Source organism: Triplophysa dalaica, chromosome 8 (assembly GCF_015846415.1).
Source record: "Triplophysa dalaica isolate WHDGS20190420 chromosome 8, ASM1584641v1, whole genome shotgun sequence".
Taxonomy (NCBI): domain Eukaryota; kingdom Metazoa; phylum Chordata; class Actinopteri; order Cypriniformes; family Nemacheilidae; genus Triplophysa; species Triplophysa dalaica.
In genome coordinates, this window is record NC_079549.1 from 10,789,162 (window position 1) to 10,806,136 (window position 16,975).

Genomic DNA, 16,975 nt, shown 5'->3' on the forward strand with positions numbered 1-16,975 from the left:
TTCATACTGGTTTTAAAGGAAGCTGATCTCCACAAATCTGTTTTGGTAATCTGGGATGTTGGTGGATGGAAATCCACCTGTTGGATTAAGACCAAACATTTTACACACAAGGAATTTTGTAATGGTTTCAATGGTAAAAAGCTGATTGTTTGTTATGATATTTGAAATAAAAACCATAACAGCTTGTATTTTACCAAGCTGGGCAATTCATATAAGATACCTTTCAACAAACACGATCAAAACCCACATTATCCCACAACATACATTGCATAACTTTAATCGTGCATCAGAAATGCCTTGCCAAACTGCTGATGAACTCATTGGCCTGAAGTGCCGCTTAATCCCACAATGCAGCGCATGGCGCGTCACTGAACAAGGACCATGATGGCGGCGCTCGGTGCACCAGAAGTGATTTCACAGCTGGAAAGCGCTGCCAAAGTTTTAATGGTGAGCATTTCGCGGCTGTTTTCACATGTCTTATAGTTTGCTCTTCACTCTGTTGGGTGGGGTTCACTCAGTTAGGGTCTCACTGTTTATCTGTTAACGGGGAAAGTGTAGATAAACGCAGTGCGGTGCGTGGCGCAGTGCTAGACTCACTCCATCCCGCAAAAACACAGCACAGCCACCATCACCATCATATTCTTCATCAACTCCATCTTAAATGTGTATCTTGGCGACAGAATGTGTGGTTAAAACGATAACTCGGAGTTCATGTCGTGTGTTTAAGAGGCCTAGTTTGATCTGCCAGTCTTATAAAAACACGCTGAATGAGTTGGAGTGAGTTTCTCCATCAGCTGCTGTTGTAGTTACACGCGCTGTTGATTCGCGCACGTTTTACTAAACACATGTGTAACTTAAGTCAGACTGACCGGAGACTCACAAGAAACTTTTCGTTCATTGTTTTTATCTTCGATCTGATCCTGTATGTCTATCGCTTAGAAAATTGTCTAGCTAATGGTTTAAGAGTGAGCTAGCTGAAAGTTGAGAGGAGAACGTGATGTGGAAGATTACATGCATGTGAAGTTAGCTGTCGTTATGAGGCTCAAAGCCTAAACGTTACCTGTCAGGGCTTTGGAGTTTAGTTTTCAAAAATTGTCTCGTTTTTTAACAGTGCAGTAATTTAAGCCACTTTTGGTCATTTAGTGGCTGTGTGAATAAAAAAAGGCATTGACTTGAGTTATTCTTTAGCTTTAAATCTAGTGTTGGATATAGTTGCATAGTATGTAGTGAATCAGCTCTGAACTCATCAGTATATCTCAAGTGTCAAAATAAAAGTTCTGTCATTCAAAACCTGTATATGATTCTTTCTGTCAAAAGATGAAGGATGATATGAGAAATGTCTTCGCTTTTTTGTTTCTATACCATAGAGGTCAAGGGGCCCTTGTTGTTTCCTATGCTCTTCAAAATAGCTTTTGTTTTGTAAAGACAGTAAGTCATATGGGGTTTTGGAATGATATTAGGGTGAGTTAAATATATAAGATTTCTTGTTTTTAAATGTCACAATATTTTACAATTACACGGCTCACTCAAAAATATTACAATTTTGTAACAAACCATTGGAGTATCTGACATGTCAGTAAATTGACTCAAGTTTATACTCTTTGATGGTTCAGGTTGATCTTTTTATAATAAATATGTTTGTTAATATTTATATGTTAATTACATGTTTGCTATTTACATGTTTGTTTACTCTCGAATACTTTTTTTGAAATAGGCCTATTCTCTAAACTAATATTTTCTGTTTAAAGGTTAAATACCCTGATATTTTAAATGCATTTGATGATTATTATTTAATGTAATTTCGAGGTCAAATTAGTTCCCTTTTTTAACTTGCTGTAAGCAGATTCCCAGCAAACACACAGTAGGTTCTGACAACGTCGCCAGTTCGTCTTCATTTGGTCACCGTGACATTACTTTGTGACCACGTTCTGAGGATGTCTTGGTAACGTTCCATTTCTTAGAATTGTTGCTAAAGTTCCAGAAACGTCATAGCCATGTCCTCAAATAACGTTGTGAATCAATCCCATTGACAACTTTGTAGCGACGTATACTGGTCTTCAGATAACCTGGACACTGGTCATTTGATTAATGCACCTGGTCATTTCTGTTTATTATGTCATTATATGCCAAATTTATGATCAGAGTAAAATCTAATCCGACTTTTCCCAGCTATTAAACTGGAGTTTGATTAGATACAACAATTTAAACTGTGTTTATGTTTATTTAATGCACGCGCTTGTCCAATACGCACGTTCTCTGTTCTGCGAAGAACCGTACGCGCGAATCATTTAAATATTAACGGTCATTTCGGTTTACCTCACTGCTTGATATATTATATTTGCGGTTTATTAATATTCTTTCTTTACTTTATACCTTACAGATGTGAGAGTAAACATGTATTTTAGGGATTTTCCATGGATTTGGCGCATATAAATGAACGGAACCTGAAATATGTGATTCTGACAAGAAGCTTTTGATGGTTATATCTAAAACTTGTGTTAAAACAAGAATATAATGTTAAACTTAAAGATAATGTTTATACATCTCTGTCAATAAATATCTGCTTTGAATATTATGTTGGTCTTTGGTTATCTATGTAATTTACTTAAGTATCTAAATAAAATGTCTGATGCTGAACAGTGCTGTGTGAAATTGTATTATCGATGTACTTTGTATATCCATATTTGACTAGAAAAAAATCACAAATTAATGTATTCCTCCGTGTGAGGGACGGTGTGTTTAAATAAAATTATATTTGAACTGTTTTGGCGTTGGGACCTAACGTTACTCGTACTGTCCTAGAAACGTTTTTTTAGTACATTGCTGCGACGCTTATGGTCTGTTCCATTTACGTCTTCAGGAGGTAATGTCCAATGATATGTCGTCACGACGAATATGGGAATCACAAAGTTAGGTCGCTGGAACGTTATTTGGTACGTTGTGGAAATGTACATGGTCCACCACAAGGCTCTTCTTAACTGTAAATATTTATGTTTCACAATTTGGTTGAAAAAAACTGACAAATCCTTTCGTTTACTAATAGGATTGCATCTTAAAAACAAAAGTTTGCGGTTTGCAGGTACCTTACTGCAAGAGATCTAAAAGAGCATTGAAGCATGTGCTCAACGGAGTATATTATAGTTTATGAACGAAGTCAGAAATCTTGTCATAGTAATTTTGCGCTATCTGAAAGGTCAGACTGTAACAGTGTAGGTCATGTATTGATTTGTTTATCAGTCAGACTCACTGATGTCCTGGCAGACATGATTTTGCAGACAAAAAAAGCAGAGAAGGAGTAAAAGATGGTTAAATTGGTCTCACTTTATTTTTATGATGCTTGGCAATTAAATATTTCAATAAGTTTAACCTTTTTGTTTTATCTGAGGGCAGGGTCTTAGTTGGCATGAATGGGATGACAATTTGAGATTGAATGAGATACAGTTTAAATTAAGATTATACTATAATTAGACACAACATAGATTATTATATTGTGATAATTTAATATTTGCTACATTTACATTACATACAAATCATAGAACTTAAATTTTTTTGACACGGATTAGTTACTGGGTTACATAACAGATACAATTATTATGCGGTCACATTAGATTTGGAGCATGCAAAAAATATCAAGACGGTGCTGCCAAATGGGCAGGAGCGATTCCTCTATTTTTTAAAATTTCTGTTCTGACAGGCCATGATGGGTCCTCATGAATCTATAAGTGTGATGACCCCTTTATTCTACAAGCACCGTTAGACAAATATTTACATTTAGTCATTTAGCAGACGCTTTTATCCAAAGCGAAATATCTTTTCGATATAGGTACATGAGCTCTCTACAGAATGCTGATTTATTATTTACTTCTTCCCTAAAAACTAACATAATCAACCTACAAATGATTTACTTCTAGTCTTAAATTGGGATACGTGAACGTTTTCCACAGCCAAGGGAGAAGCCTTGTATTATTCAGATGGGATGACAAGATTTAATTTCTAACACCCCCATATAGGATAACAGTTTTTGTTTTCTGTTTATCACAGATGGAGGAGTTTTGCGCCTCTGTTACTGTGTATATTCTTTGCCAAAGGTTGTTGATCCATGTGTGGAACATGTAGCATGTTTCCGTGGTTGCAGCTTTTTGGGCTGCCTATTTGTTTTCCATTCCTAAAGACGCATCACATTCAAGTACACATTCTTTTCTGTCGTCTTGTTTGCTATGAATTTGTTGTTATTTATATTACCACCAGTTAGTTAGAGCAGGCAGTGATTGTGTTCCAAGTACTCATCTGTAGGCTATGAAATATTTGTTTTATTTAGTTTGCTTATTTTAGTGTCCTTATGTTATGTTAATGTTGACCAATAAAACACGTTCAAGCAGGCAAACATTTTGTTAACAGGCGCCGCCGTCCATGGTCAGCACAGAACAGAGACAGCACGCAGAGCACATATTCCTCTCTTTCAGGAAGTCAAAATCCCCCTTTGCTGTCTGTAAGCACATCCTCGGTAAGTCTCCCCATCAACACTTAATCCACGATTCTACTATATCTTCTGACTAGCTACATTGAGAACCAAAGTCTGATAAAGATCTATAGATCTTCATTAAACATTGAAGGAAGATATTCTATGTTACACTTTCTTTAGGATTGTTTTCTCAAACATTTTGTGGAAATAACTACACAAATACACCAGACTTGACTTTTTTTCTCCACAGAGACTAGTAAAGTGGACTATGTGTTATTCCAAGCAGCCACAGCCATCATGGAGGCTGTGGTTAGAGAATGGGTTCTTCTGGAGAAGAACAGCATCGAATCCCTCAGAACATTCCTCCTCACCTACGTCTTACAGAGACCCAAGTACATGTGAAAGACTGTTTGCATCACTGCATTACTTCTGAACCCATCTACATTTCAAGTGTTCATCTTGTTTCTGATCTTTGACTGAAACCTTTTTGCATCTTTTCTCTTTCTCTGCAGTCTACAGAAGTATGTCAGAGAGCAGATCCTGTTAGCAGTGGCAGTGATAGTGAAGAGAGGATCACTCGACAAATCCATCAACTGTAAAAGCATCTTCCATGAGGTCAGCCAGCTCATCAGCAGCGGCAATCCAACAGTGGTAAGACTATAAGATCACGCAGCCCACTGCTGTCCGAGGCTACACATTGGGAACTGTGGCGTTTGTTAACATTTAGTCATTTAGCAGACGCTTTTATCCAAAGCTACTTACAGTTGAGGGAAACAGTGGAAGCAATTGGAACAACACAAGCATAAGTGCAATAAAAAAACTGGTCTCATATAGCCTACCACAGTACAGTCAGTAACAAGTGGACTTCTGCAACATAATGGGAAAGTTTCCACTGTGTCCTGCAGAGTGCGCTCCAGGTTCATGATAGAATTATCAGCGGTTGAGTTTGTATTACTTGTCAAACTGTTTCTGGAAAGCAGGGTTGAACAAAATTAATAATTTAAGAATAGGCCCACTTGTAATAAATAGTTTACAATTTGTATTCAATTGGTCCGACAGAATTTTTTATGGGTATGACAAGTCACATACACATGCATTTTGACAAATAATTACATTGTCATTTTGGATAGACTGCTTATTTATTTGTAAAAGACATTTTGCAGCATTGTTCAATAACAAGTTTAATACTCTTACTCTCATATCTTTTTTAAAGGCTTCAAACACGTTGCCAATCTCATATTAATCTTGACTACCTATAGAGTAGCGGGGCTACTACATATATGTGGCACATGCTAAGAAAAAATCGTTCTATTAAACAAATAAATTTAACAGCATGCATGTGATACAGTTTGACAGGTACATTAGACAGAGCCGCTTGTTTGTGTGAAGTCCGTTTGTCATTGTGCTTGTTCGTGTAAGGTAACTTATGGCGCACCACTATTTATTTTCGTTTTGCTAATAAAAAATATTTTTAGTTGACTGTATTTTTATGATGACCTGCACTTGTGTTTTTCAAAAGATGATAACTTGGGATAACGTGATAAAGTATACATGTACTACAACTGTTTGGCCAATGCTATAAAACTTTAAAACTGTAGCACCGGTACAATGTGCAAAAAAGTTAACGTACAGCCCTGAGTGTGGGTGGGTAGGAACTAAAGCACGTTCGCACCCATTGGCAAAAAAAAAAACTGACATCATTTACAGCGTGCAGTTCATGTCTGCTATCTTTTAGCGCTGGGACCGCTCCATCTATCAGTTTCAAACGGTTTCCAAATCCAGCGTTATATCCACCGTTTATATAACATTCATCACCCAAATGCAGTGAACAAACTAACACAGCTTAACTTCGCGAACGCAGTGTTCTCTCTCTTGCTCCATGTGGTTGACGTGTGTGCCACTTTTTCACAATATTAATATAATATCTCTTATATGAAAGGTCCAGTGTGTCATTTTTGGATGATTTATTGACAGAAATGCAATATAATATGTGTAACTATGTGTTCAGAGGTGTATAAAGACCTTATATAATTAAGCGTTGTGTTTTTATTACCGTAGAATGAGCTATTTCTATCTACTTACATCACGGGTCCCCTTAAATGGAATTCACCATGTTGTTTCTACAGTAGCCCTAACCGGACAAACTCCTCTGCACAGTGTATTTCGTAAATACGTTATTTCCTTCATCTTACTTCTTTGTCGGCCACCGTAGTGCTTCAAAAGCAGGGGTGGAGGGTGGTGCTGCAATTTGCATCCTCACCACTAACTTTGGCTAAATTCTGGACCCTTAAACCTTTCATTTAAATCATAAAATTGCCATTTCAGGTTTTTTTCAATTTAATATCTAATGTTTAACTATTATTAAACTTTTTACAACAAAAAGTTGCATTTGGACTACTTTCAGTGTTTTCTACCTAAAATTTCCTAACTTAAGCAACTCATTTTAACTTGTCACTAGGTAACTCAATGCAGAATAATATTTACAAATGTACGTTTATGTATCTGTCCCGCTAGCAAACTCTGGCCTGCTCCATCCTTACAGCTCTGTTGAGTGAGTTCTCCAGCTCCAATAAGACCAGCAACATTGGTCTAAGCATGGAGTTTCACGGAAGCTGCAAGCGCTTCTTTCAGGTCTGTCCTCTCATACTTGTCCTTCTCAACATGTCATTTATCAGCCTTCGGATTGGAGGGTTTTGACGTGCGTGTGTGTTGCAGGAGGAGGATCTCAGACAGATCTTCATGCTCACCGTGGAGGTCCTGCAGGAGTTCAGTAGAAGGGAAAACCTCAACGCTCAGATGTCCTCGGTGTTCCAGCGTTACCTTGCACTGGCCAATCAAGTACTCAGCTGGAACTTCCTCCCGCCTAATCATATCCTTTCATGAAGAGATGTGCTTTATATTGATGCTTTAATGTTTACATCCGCAATTTATTTATTTTAATCTAAAAAACATGCACATCATTATATGTGACAATGCTGTATGTGCCACAGTCTCTTTCATTTAAATATATTTATACTGTATTGTGCTTTTGCCTTTGCACGTATAATCTCCTGCTATTAGCGTGCTCTAGTGTTGGTCCTAAATCACAAGCTGTGGCGCTGTGATTGATGGGGAGCACACGTCTGTGTGTGTTTTAGCTCTCTGAGGTGTTAATCCCTCTCGGGCTGACTTTGTGTCTCTGTCTCTTTAAAGAGATCGCTGCTGGCGTCTGTGCCAACCGGGGTCACATATCACTCACAAAGGAGGCTTCGGCCAAGCCTTTATCATGCTCAATAAGTGTGCCTTTAAACACACAGCTCATTGAGTGCTGCTCTGGAATGTCGGCACCATTTGTGCATTGATGTGTTTGCAAAGAGCTTGTTTGTTAAAGAAATAGTTCACTGAAAAATGAAAATTCGGACACGGATTACCCTCCAGAAGTTCCCAATCTGTATAAATTTCTTTGTTCAGGTCAATGTTAGCAGACAGTTATGGGACATCCTTTACTACCATAGTTAAACGTATTTGAATGCTAGTTAAAGATGACCCAGAACTGTTCGCTTTCCTAAATTCCTCAAAATATCTTTTGTGTTCAATAGAGCAAAAAAATACAGTCATTTTTCCTTCTATGGTAGTCAATGGTGCACCAGAACTATCATTTGCTAACATTCTTCCAAATATCTTTTTTGATTTCAACCAAACAAATTCATTTATACAGATTTGGAACAACTTGAGGGTGAGTGATTCGTGACGGAATTTTCATTTTTGTGTGAACTATACCTTTAAGGAGAGGACAATCTTTGTGTAGGAACTTGGAAGGCAAAGTTTTTGAATGTTTTTTTATATTCGGTATGCTAAGCTGCCTGCATCTGGTCAGATCGCAGTTGAAAGCTCTTGTAGAAGTATTGTTCATTGGCCATTCATGTTAGTTAATGCATTTTCAAATGTAAACCAAATACAACATTATTGTAAAATGTTACTGATTTACTTTTATTTCATTGGCAGATGCTTTGTTTTAGATTGATTTAAAGCATTGCATTTTATCAGTTTATCAAAATTAGGCTTATTTCCTCTAAATCGAAACCTTGAACTTGGTTTTTCTTGAACAACGCTCTACCTGTTGACTTATACTGAAGGAAAGCATGCCTAAATATGTCTGGGCATTAGATATGATGACAGTAACTTAAAAGCCTGTCTGAAACCAGTTGACTTAAGATGTGGCTTCAAAAGGCGCTTCTTTGACTGACCGAGCAGCACAGCAGCTGCCTACGGATTTCGGATGCAGTCTTCGTACACGTTTTAAACAGCCGCTTAGACAGTGCTTTTGCTCAAAGTGCCGCTGTCTCTCAGTAGCCAATGCCATGGTATGCGTGTCATCTGCCGGCGGCACACTCCCACTCGTCACGTGCACATGTCATTTGTGTGATTTCTGAACATGCGATTCCCCCCTAGCGTCTCCAGGACTGCGTGTCTGTCCATGGCTCTGGTGACCTCAGGGCGGGTCACGGTCAGGTGCCCGAAAAGCAACGGGGATGACTGTGTGCCACCCTTTATCTTCAATGCACATGTACATGAGGAGAGATTTTTTAGGCTGCTATCCTTGTGCCGCCGATAGGGAGGGGGACATTCCTGGGGGTGTGAGGGAATCTTAAGAGGCTGGATGTGACACTTAAGCTTTTAATAGTCTTGGAACTCTGCTCTTCTGTCTGGCACCGCGCGGCTCTCAGCACTCATAATCATTATGTTCACGGGATGCTGCTAAACATAAACATACAATATCAGCTCTCATTCAGCTTCCACTGAACAATACCCTATGCGAACTAAATGATTTGTGGAAACTAACACTATGGTTAATTGGGTAGGAAATGCATTTGTATTATGCAATTTAAAGGGACAGTCCACCCAAAAATTTCATACCAAACCTTTATGACATTCTTTCTTCTGCAGAACACAAAAAAAATATTTTGGTAAACCAAACAACATTGGACTCCATTGACTTTCAGTGTATGGACATCAAACCATTGAGACATTTCTCAAAATATCGTCTTTTGCTATCCACAGAAGAAAGACATACATGTTTTGAATGACACAAGTTGGATTTATGTTTATCACGTGAATTTATGTTACCCTTATCACTTATGCTCAACTCTGGTTCCACTTAAGGTCTGATGTTGTTATTCATCTCTTCTTTTTCTGTGCCGAGTGTCTGAGACGCCTATAGAATCAGGTATATTGAAGTTGTCATGTGTTTTGTGTCTTCAGCAGCTGGTTTGGCGGCTGGTGGAATAGAGTCATGTGCGTTTGTGAGTAAGCCCGTATTGGGTTTCAGTCGGTCATATCTTTAGTCACCCTCCCTCTTCCTCATACACTCGTACACTTTTCCAGCAATGACTCCAAGTGACATTAAATGACCGGCTGGACCTTCAGCACGCGTTGGTAGTCATCTCCAGTGCAGCATTTTCGCATTCAATTTGAAAAGACAAGCTGCTTGTCGCTGAAATGCTGTCGCTTTGCTCTTTCTGGACACAGTGTAAAGCTGGGGGCCAAACTGCTTTCCCTTGAGGCTCGTTCTCTCCTCGGCTCGGGTCACTCGGAGTTCTGCTGGCCATTTTGCTATTTTTAAGAGGTTGTAAAGTCAAGGCTGTGTAGGATGGAGTCACACACTCTTCTACATATACACAAATCCTTTGTGTCCAGTGTCTGTTGTTATTTCATAAGTTAGTTGCCAAAATGTTTTGTGGTGTAAGATTAGTGACTTGTAAATGGAGGTGTCAAAATATTCAAAGCTGCGTATTTGTCTGGATAAACAGTCAGTCTTAAAGGTGTACAATTCTGTCACCTCTTGATGTTTGAAACTTGTATGAGACTCTTCTGTGGAACACAAAAGAAGATATTTTGAGAAATGTCTCAGTGGAAATCAATAGGAGCCAGTGTTGATTGTCTCTTCAAAATATTTTCTTTTGTTTTCTGCAGTTTAGACATGAGGGTCAGTTTATAAGGAAAGAATTTTTATTTCTGGGTGAACTATCCCCTTAAGGAAGCCCTTAATAATGAGGCTTGTTTAGGTTCAACAGACTGTGATCAGATTTTTTGTAGTGTGGTTTTTGTACTGAGAAACATAAAATGAAAAAGGAATAGGGTTTCTGGGATGCTTTCTCAAAATAGATCAATATTATCCTGATATGTGATCTTATTAATACATTTCTTGTGGCATTTCTCAGATGCAAAGTGTGAAGGCAGTGCTGTCAGCACACTAGTGCAAATGCTGAAAGTTAACATAAACACTTAAAACTATATAAGAAAAAAATATAGATCATCTATTTGACTTGGTGTCCACTGTGACCCATCTGTAGTTCTTTGGACGTGGGCAGATGCTGTACATTTGGTGCGTGTTTGTATGAGATAGAGGGAGCTTGCATTTGTCAGCTGGGAGTGACTGTGGGTTCAGCCCAGAGGAATGCGTGGCCTTTGCCGGTAACTGGCTTTGATCAGACATTCCTGTGGGAGTCTCTCTCTCTCTCTCTCTGGATTTCGTTTTTCCTCTCCGTCTCTTTTCCCAGTGGTCCACATGGACGGGGGAGATTTTGAGGTAAACATTTAGTGGGAGGGTACAGCACGATTGAGCACTAGAAAACGCACAGAAAAAAGAAGAGCTGGAGAAAGCACACTGCTGCTGTGCACTGGGAGTTCACTGCAGCAATTTTCAACACTGTTCTTGATGCAAACTAAGAGGATCTGCCAGAGATAGACTAACAGAGAGAAGTGACAGGTTCTCTTACTGCTGTTGCCCTTAACTGAGGTTTCACTGGGAAGGCACTACATTGCCATGTTTGAAGCGACTCAGAATGTCATGCTCAAGCCAACCGAGTCCTGGAGGGAAACCCTGCTAGACCACAGAGTCATGGACCTTTTCTTCACTGTGAGTACCATCTTGGAAATGCCTTATTTTTCCTTTTCTTCCACCAATACTACATTTTAACTTGCATGTCTTTTTATCCATCTCTTTTTCTAACCTTTAAAATGGATGTGGTTTGTTGGTTTGTCATTGCACATGCAGTACCTGAGTCTTGACTTTCCTTTTTTTAACTCTTGTTTGCCCGTCTTCTTTCAAATAATTGTTTCTTTAAATGTTTATGTTTTTTCTGAAAACACAACATGAAATCAATATTTATGAACAACAGATAAAAATGTAGATTTATCAGTTATTTTTAAGTGTTTGAGGTCTAAAATGTCTAAATATTATTTGATGATTGGATGTAAAGAGTGAAATGATTATTTATGTTTTTCTATTCAGTTCAAGTGATAGTTCCCCCAAAAATGACAATTCTGTGATCATTTACTCAGACTCTTGTCATTTCAAACCTGTTTGAAGACTTTTTTGAAGACAGAGAAGTTGGTAATCGAACAGCACATGCACCCTTTCACTTCTACTTTATGGAGACAAAACCAATGCAAGTGAATGGGTGCCGGTTAACAACATTCTTCAAAATATCTTCTTTGTGTTCTGCGGAAGAAAAAAGCTATACAAATTTGGAATGACAAGAGGATGAGTAAAGGTGACAGATTTTTTATTTTTGTGAGAACTATCACTTTAAGACATTTAACACACAACCTTAATGTAAAATTTATCCAACCAAGCCGGAAAGATGTTTTCTTGTCAATATTGTTGTTTTATTACTGGGGATGTAACAATATTATCAATTTCATGGCATCGCAATAGCAAAATTGTCTCAATATTATCGTTATCAAATGACTCTATGAAATGATAGGCCTTTAACAGAGATAATATATAATAGATATTTCCTCTGTCAAGGTCCACCTGATACAGATTTTTTATTTTATAATAGGGCATTTTAAGTCACTTGACCTATCTTTTATTCCTCATACCTCAAAGCAAAATTTATGATAAGAGCAGTGAAGTAGTGGTGCCTGGAGAAGTGGGTATACGGTTAATTTATGCCCCCGTTTTTAAAGCGGCCCAGCAAAGTATGAACGCCTCGGTGTTATAATGTAGCCGGGTTTCCACCTTGTTTTATGCACATTTTGAAGTTTCGTATCATAAATGAACGATGGCCACAGAAAAGGTGCAGATTCTGCCCTCAATCCTGGCCTACATGTTATATGAAGAGAGAACCAGGGCAGTACGCATGATTGTAGAAATACTTGGTTGATTTGGTTGATCTATATATGTGCATTTTAAGACTTTAAGAGTGCAAATTATAAACAATAGCTGACCAACAACCATGTCTGTCACATCATGATTATCAGCATCAGAAAAAAGTTAACTCTTGGTATATTTTTATACAAATATTATACAATCTGTGTTTCATGAAAGAGCATTTGTGTTTGAAATGACATTGAGTTAAACGAGTAGGGGTGTAAGCATACACTCGGCTCACGATTCAGTACATATCTCGATGCTGTGTTCACGATACGAAACACATCTCAATATTTTGAACAAAATCAAATAACATTTGTTTTTCAAAATATTAACAATTTCAGTAACTTTTTTGTTGTACATATAACTTCATAAAGAATTTTAAGGCTTAACTGAAATTAGAATTAAGATCAGTGTCCATTTTGAAAGCAAATTTTGATTTAGTTTTAGTCATAGTCTTTTGATTTATCATAGTTTTAGTCTATTTTTTGTCGGCGAAATCTACATTTTATTAGTCTACTAAAATCTATCTGGATTATCTAATTTAATGTTTCAAACAAAGATTTAACTGTTTCCACACTTATTTACTTTTCCTTGGAATTAAATTACACCAGGTCATTACCTTTTATTTTTCAGAAAAGTTAAGTAGCTACTGGATATGCACTGTTGTAACACAGAGAATATTAAACAATGAAAGACATGTAGCAGTTCATTCAGTCTCATTTTGACTCAATTGACTCGTTCGTTCAGTGAAGGGCGTGTTCATTCAGTACATTCAACCAATGAAACGCTCTGACAGAGCTCACACTCAAGCACTATTGGCTCATGTCTCTTTGAGGCTGCGCTGTCTTTGCTTGAGACAGCAGTGAATGAGAAAAATCTAATAAACTGTATTACATTTCTTCAATCATGCAAATCACATACTTGTTTTTTGGCATGTCGTTCGATCTTTTAATATATAGTACAACTCACTTCATCAATTCTCTGATTGGAACAGCACTTGTTTCTTTTGGCTTACTTTGTTGCACATCATGTTATGCAGGAGCTCACGTTAGCGGATAAATTAACATTAGCATTTAAAAACGTTTGTGCTGCCTTTGTACTGAGTTTCGTAATTTGTACATCATTGCAATCTTTTTTCAAATCTTCATTTATCTTTTAATACTGCAGTAAATACTGGACTGCAGGCATTATACAGAGATATTATTGTACCGTGAGATTCTGATATTTTTACATCCGTTGCTCTTACCTATTATTTTGGACATATTTTCCAAAGGCCTGAATGAAATATTGAATATTACAGCAGTCCAATGTTGGTTTTATTAGGCCCAGGATACCACACAATGTACAGGTGGTTTGAATACGTACACCAGGGTTTAACAAATAAACAACTTGTTTTGATGTTTTCTCCAGTTCGGCCCTCAGCCTAAAATAAACTTGACACTCGCGTTTTAAAGTCATTGGCTGTTTAATTTAATGGGTCTTTGTGTCTGAAAGAACCACATGGAGTAATGTCTGCAAGCACAGCACAGGCTCGGTTCTGAAGTGTGGAACAATTCCGTCAACTAACCATGAGTAACGCAGATGCAAAATAACGTTCAGCTCTTTCTCCATTACCATTACACGCTTTCTGAGCCGTCTTCTGCCAAGTAATGCTCTACTTTCCAGCAGTCTTGGGTGGTAACTAAAGCCAGATTAGATGTTAGTTTCCTTCACTCTTCTCATCAGTAATGGACAATATAGGATGCCAGTATGCTGCTCTATCAGTCACACTCATTCAGAAAAAGGGCTCTGATCTCTAAACTGGCAACAAACGGCTGTCCCCTCCTTGACAAGGGTCAGTATGTCGACCTGGAGGTCAAGGGCTGTTCAAATTCAAGATGGTTTGAGCTTATTTGTTGTTACCATACTGCCAGATAGACAGATTTTCTAAGACCATGGTTTTCACTCAAACCAAAATGTATTCACCTTCAACATTTCTCACATTATTACAGATTATTCACTTTAGTTTATTAAATGGAAATAAGATATGACAAGAGCTCAGAGTTAAACTGTGTTAACAAATTCATCTTGATAACTTTGATCGAAAGGTATAAATGTCTGTTAACCGAGCAATGTAAGCAATGTTCGTTTTTGTTCAGTCTGTGGTGTAAAAGGTTTGTGTTAGAAATTAAAGAAAAAAACATTTAAACAAAATATGGTCATGTCAAAGTGTGATTAGTTTGGTATGTCATCACTTTTGACTATATTTTGCTATCCTCAATTACATATTGAACTACGTTGTCCTCACCCAGCAGTAAAAAAACATATATATCTGTGTCTAAACCATTTTTGGTTTGACTTTATATGCAGTCAAAAGTTTGGACATGCTTACTAATTTTAGATTTTTTTTTCTTCTAAATTGTGAAAAACAAATAATGTTACTGGGCAATACCGTGCAAATGTCAACCTTACCACAAACATTTTTTTTTTACGTTGTTTACTAAGGTAACAGCACAGATTTTAGCATTTGGTGGTTCAAATACCCATTTGTTATCTCTCTTCAAATTTGTAAAGCATTTGTTTTATTATTAGTTCATGGTTTTTCGTAGTCAGGTAAGTGCTATTTTTATGATTGTCACATCCATAACGTTACATATACCTCATTAATAGAGACATGAATATAAATGAACTATTTTATGTTCTATAAAGAGGGATCGCTTTTCCATTCATTGGGTATTATTGCTTCAGGATTGTGCATTTTATTTGACAGAAATCCAAGTTTACCGTCTCCCAAAAAATGCGTCCATGTTTGACTATTAACAAGGGTTCAGTAAAATATAAACGGATGGTTCAATATTATCGTAACAAATTCATTCTCTGAGCATGTTTATGTCACGTCCATTGTGCAAAATGTCACGTCCATAACACTCGTATTGCCCTACTGTTAGTCACCAGAATTATGGAATAATAGGTTTACCTTTTGTAGAAAATACATTAGGATTTATGGCTGCTTGATTATGACAAATCATGATCACGGTTATATTGGCCAATGTTGACATCATAATTATTTAACTGGATTACTGATTAATCTGGTATATAATTTGTCTTTTTACTGTTAGTAAACATTAAAAAGTGAATTTAAGTGAATTCACTTTTAAGTGAATATTAAAAACCTGTAAAGTATGAATGCCTGCTTTAAAATATAAAACTAATCAATAAAAATGATTTTCATGAAATAAATTTGAATTGGAACAATTATGTTGTGCACTGGCACAACCTGCTGAAAATTCCTAAAATACATTTAACAATTTTGGTAAACTAGTAAATTTAGGTTTCCTCAATTAGTTTGTTTGTTTTTATAATTGGCAAAAGCCAAACTTATGATTTGAAAATCAACTACCATTAATTGCTTAGCCTTATTAGAAGTTTTGTGTTGTGTTTGCGAATAAGCTTTTCAATTATTTTTTAGATTTTACACCGTGTCCACAGCGAAAGCGACAGGCGCGATGCGACATGACAAAAGACATTAGAAACGCATTAAAACCCATTATCATGTCTAATTTTGTCCACACTGGATGCGGCGCTGTGTCACACAACAAATACATTACGAAAAAGCAGGTTGTCATGTTGCGTCGCGCCGTCCGTCCCGTCCGGTGTAGACATGGTGTAAAGAAACAAAACCAGTTGTATAAACCTTTAGTCTTATATATTATGTTGCATTTAGTGGTGGTTGTAGTGGGTGGGTGGCTGGGTCAATGTTTTTGTTAAAGGCTTGAAAAGCAGTCAGCTGTCACACCTTCTGTATGGCTTTACAAGCCTCGTAGTAGCTGTGTGTGGTGTGGTTGATGTTTTTCTAGACCCGCCTCAGGGGAAATGTGTCTAAGAGTGAGTTATTGAACGGGTAGGTAAACGTGTGTGTCGGCCTGTCAGTAGAGTCTGTGTGTGCGCTTGTTGGTCCAGCAGCTGTTGGTCCTCACTTCTCAGCTGTGCCCTGAACAGGCGAGGGGACGTCCAGACACGCGCTGTCAGGGTCAGAGGTGACTAGAGATGAGCTGCAGGATTAGACTCCGATTCAGAGCCCCTGTTAACAGCCTCCAGTTCATCTCCAGGTGGTCCAAAAAGAGAGCTGCTCTGAAGGGAAAGCTAGCTTCGTTTCGCAGAAGTTTGGAAACGTGCAGCAGAAAGAAAATGACGTGCAACCTGAAATAAATCTCTTCTATTCTCTTCACACCTAATAAAGCCGTGGCAATGCTAACATTTTCCTAACAACCAAACCAAGTGCAGGGTGTTTTTGTTTGTGGTTTTAGTGAAAGCTTGTTCTTACACCCTTCGTCTTCAGATGCTAATTTAAAAAAACTTATTCCAGACTTTTTCCTAGATATAAATAGATACAT

At 37.6% G+C, this 16,975-nt stretch overlaps 1 protein-coding gene across 1 annotated transcript in view; it reads left to right on the plus strand.

Annotated features, from left to right (window-relative positions):
- The first annotated feature begins 362 nt into the window (after positions 1-362).
- xpo4 (exportin 4) overlaps positions 363-16,975 on the plus strand; it is a 34,058-nt gene continuing 17,445 nt past the window's right edge. Inside the window, exons 1-7 of the mRNA XM_056755781.1 lie at positions 363-447; positions 4,399-4,504; positions 4,713-4,860; positions 4,975-5,113; positions 6,977-7,093; positions 7,178-7,330; positions 11,247-11,360. Of these exons, the coding sequence (XP_056611759.1) occupies positions 382-447; positions 4,399-4,504; positions 4,713-4,860; positions 4,975-5,113; positions 6,977-7,093; positions 7,178-7,330; positions 11,247-11,360 (843 nt within the window). The 5' untranslated portion in view covers positions 363-381. The remainder of the gene's footprint in view (positions 448-4,398; positions 4,505-4,712; positions 4,861-4,974; positions 5,114-6,976; positions 7,094-7,177; positions 7,331-11,246; positions 11,361-16,975) is intronic.